At 41.2% G+C, this 2,427-nt stretch overlaps 1 protein-coding gene across 1 annotated transcript in view; it reads right to left on the reverse strand.

Annotated features, from left to right (window-relative positions):
• RBM6 (RNA binding motif protein 6) overlaps positions 1–2,427 on the reverse strand; it is a gene marked incomplete at its 3' end in the record, with an annotated part of 98,596 nt that overhangs the window by 69,968 nt on the left and 26,201 nt on the right. Inside the window, exon 4 of the mRNA XM_008571539.1 lies at positions 849–938. Within this exon, the coding sequence (XP_008569761.1) occupies positions 849–938 (90 nt within the window). The remainder of the gene's footprint in view (positions 1–848; positions 939–2,427) is intronic.

Below are 2,427 nucleotides of genomic sequence, written 5' to 3' on the forward strand. Positions count from 1 at the left end.
CCCCTGCAATTCTCTCTGTCAATCGGTCAATTAAAAGTACAGGCAAGTCTTGTGTATCCTTCACAAGGACCAGTTCCTTCAAATCTTACTATTGAAAAAATAGTCAAAAGTGATATGCCAAGCCTTCAAGGTTTTTACCAGTGTCTTTAGGACTGCATAATATTAAATGGTTTAAAAATAAAGGTAATTTTGCGGCGCTGGGAGTGCAGCAGCGCTCCTGCCGCGGGTTCGGATCCTATATAGGGATGACCGGTGCACTCACAGCGCTCACTGGCTGAGCGCGGTGCGGCCGGCCTCAAAAAGGACAAAAAAAAAAAAAAAAAAGATCTCTTTTTTTTTGTGGCAGCTGACCAGTACAGGGATCTGAACCTCTTACCTTGATGGTTATTAACACCACACTGACCAACTGAGCTAACCAGCCAGCCAAAAATTACCTTTATTTTTTATTTATTTATTGTCCTTTTTGAGACCGGCCGCACCGCGCTCAGCCAGTGAGCGCTGTGAGTGCACCGGTCATCCCTATATAGGATCCGAACCCGCGGCAGGAGCGCTGCTGCACTCCCAGCGCCGCAAAATTACCTTTATTTTTAAACCATTTAATATTATGCAGTCCTAAAGACACTGGTAAAAACCTTGAAGGCTTGGCATATCACTTTTGACTATTTTTTCAATAGTAAGATTTGAAGGAACTGGTCCTTGTGAAGGATACACAAGACTTCCCTGTACTTTTAATTGACCGATTGACAGAGAGAATTGCAGGGGGAGAGAGGGAGCGAGAGAGGGAGGGAGGGAGAGGGAGGGAGGGAGAGGGAGGGGGGAGAGAGAGAAAAAGAGAGAATATGCCTTACCTCTTCTTTTGTGGCATTCTCAGGCACCCCACTTAATCGAATAAGCCTGCTGGGTTTCTCCTCACTTGTGCCAGTCCTGTAATCTTGATCCTTGAATTCGGAATGAAAAAATTACTTCACAAATAAATATTATTTCAGTGTGAAAATGAAACAGCTTGAAATATAGGCACTCAGGATCAAAAATGAAAATAACTTGCATCACATGAAGATATGAAAAATTACAGTTTTCTCTATTGTTCTGAGTTCTAAAATTTGACTTCAAATCATTAGAATACAACTGTGTGCTAAGACCAAGGCTCATTGAAGGAGTCTTAAAAAAGTAAAGTGGGATGCAAAACAACAGTGAATAGGACTTGTATAACCAGAAAAAAAAAAACACTAACATATTCTCAAAACTATAATTTTCTTCTCCTAAATGAGCAAAAAAAAAAAAAGAAATTTAAACCAGATGTCACTTATCAAAGATGCCTTCCATAAACATTGCAGAACAAAGCCAAAAGGTGTCATCTGAGTCTAAACCATAACAACTTAACAGTATAATTGAGAGAAATCTGCATTTTTCCTGTTTACAAAAGTCTTAGCTCCAACCAACTTCCCTCCATTTCAAAAGTTATAAAAAGTATTTAAATTCTGAGAAAAAGTCTCCTATAACTAAATGACTATATCTCCCAGTTATGCATACTATCCTGGCATAATTATCAATAGTATCCTTTTACGCTCAAAAGTGTCCTGATTAATACAATAAATTATACAGTCATCCAGCTCTAACATTCTCAAAACCCATTATTTGGTTAGCATGTCTCAGAATCACTGTCCAAAATACAAAACACTAAGTAGAGATGGGTAAAATCTACTTTTAAAAATAATATATTGTTGTCAAATTGCAAACATAACTCTCCTTCCTTAGATTACTTACTCAAGAAATTTAACATTTAAGTTAATTAAGTTAGTTGCAAGAGGATACTTACAACATTAACATACCCTCATGAGCACACCGGCCATCCCTATATAGGATCCGAACCCGCGGCGGGAGCACTGCTGCGCTCCCAGCGCCACTCTCTCCCGAGTGCGCCACGGGGTCGGCCCTCTCTGCATGATTTTAAACAAGAAAATGAACCCTAAACAATCAGAAGAACTGATCATGCAAGAGTTGCAAGAACCAACTCACAGAGACAGATAATTCAAACTGAATTATCCCAGTGCATTTAAATCAGCACATGGGCCGGCCCGGTGGCGCACTGCTACAGTGTGCCCCTTGGGAGCGCAACGCCGCTCCCGCCGAGGGTTCGGATCCCACATACAGACCGGTTCCCGCTCACTGGCTGAGCGAGGTGCAGGTGCAACACTGAGGGTTGCGATCCTGTTGCCGGGTCCGGTACGGGCGCGACACTGAGGGTTGCGATCCGTTGCCGGACACGAACAAAGACAAAAAGGAAAAAAAAAAAAAGAAAAAATCAGCACAGTTTAGCAAAATAATGAATAAACACATCAAAAATATGACCTGAGGGCTGGCCAGTTGGCTCAGTTAGTTACAGCATCATGTTATAACACTAAGGTCAAAAAAGAAAAAAATAATCTG

This window comes from Galeopterus variegatus, unplaced genomic scaffold, assembly GCF_000696425.1.
Source record: "Galeopterus variegatus unplaced genomic scaffold, G_variegatus-3.0.2 Scaffold701, whole genome shotgun sequence".
Classification (NCBI taxonomy): Eukaryota; Metazoa; Chordata; class Mammalia; order Dermoptera; family Cynocephalidae; genus Galeopterus; species Galeopterus variegatus.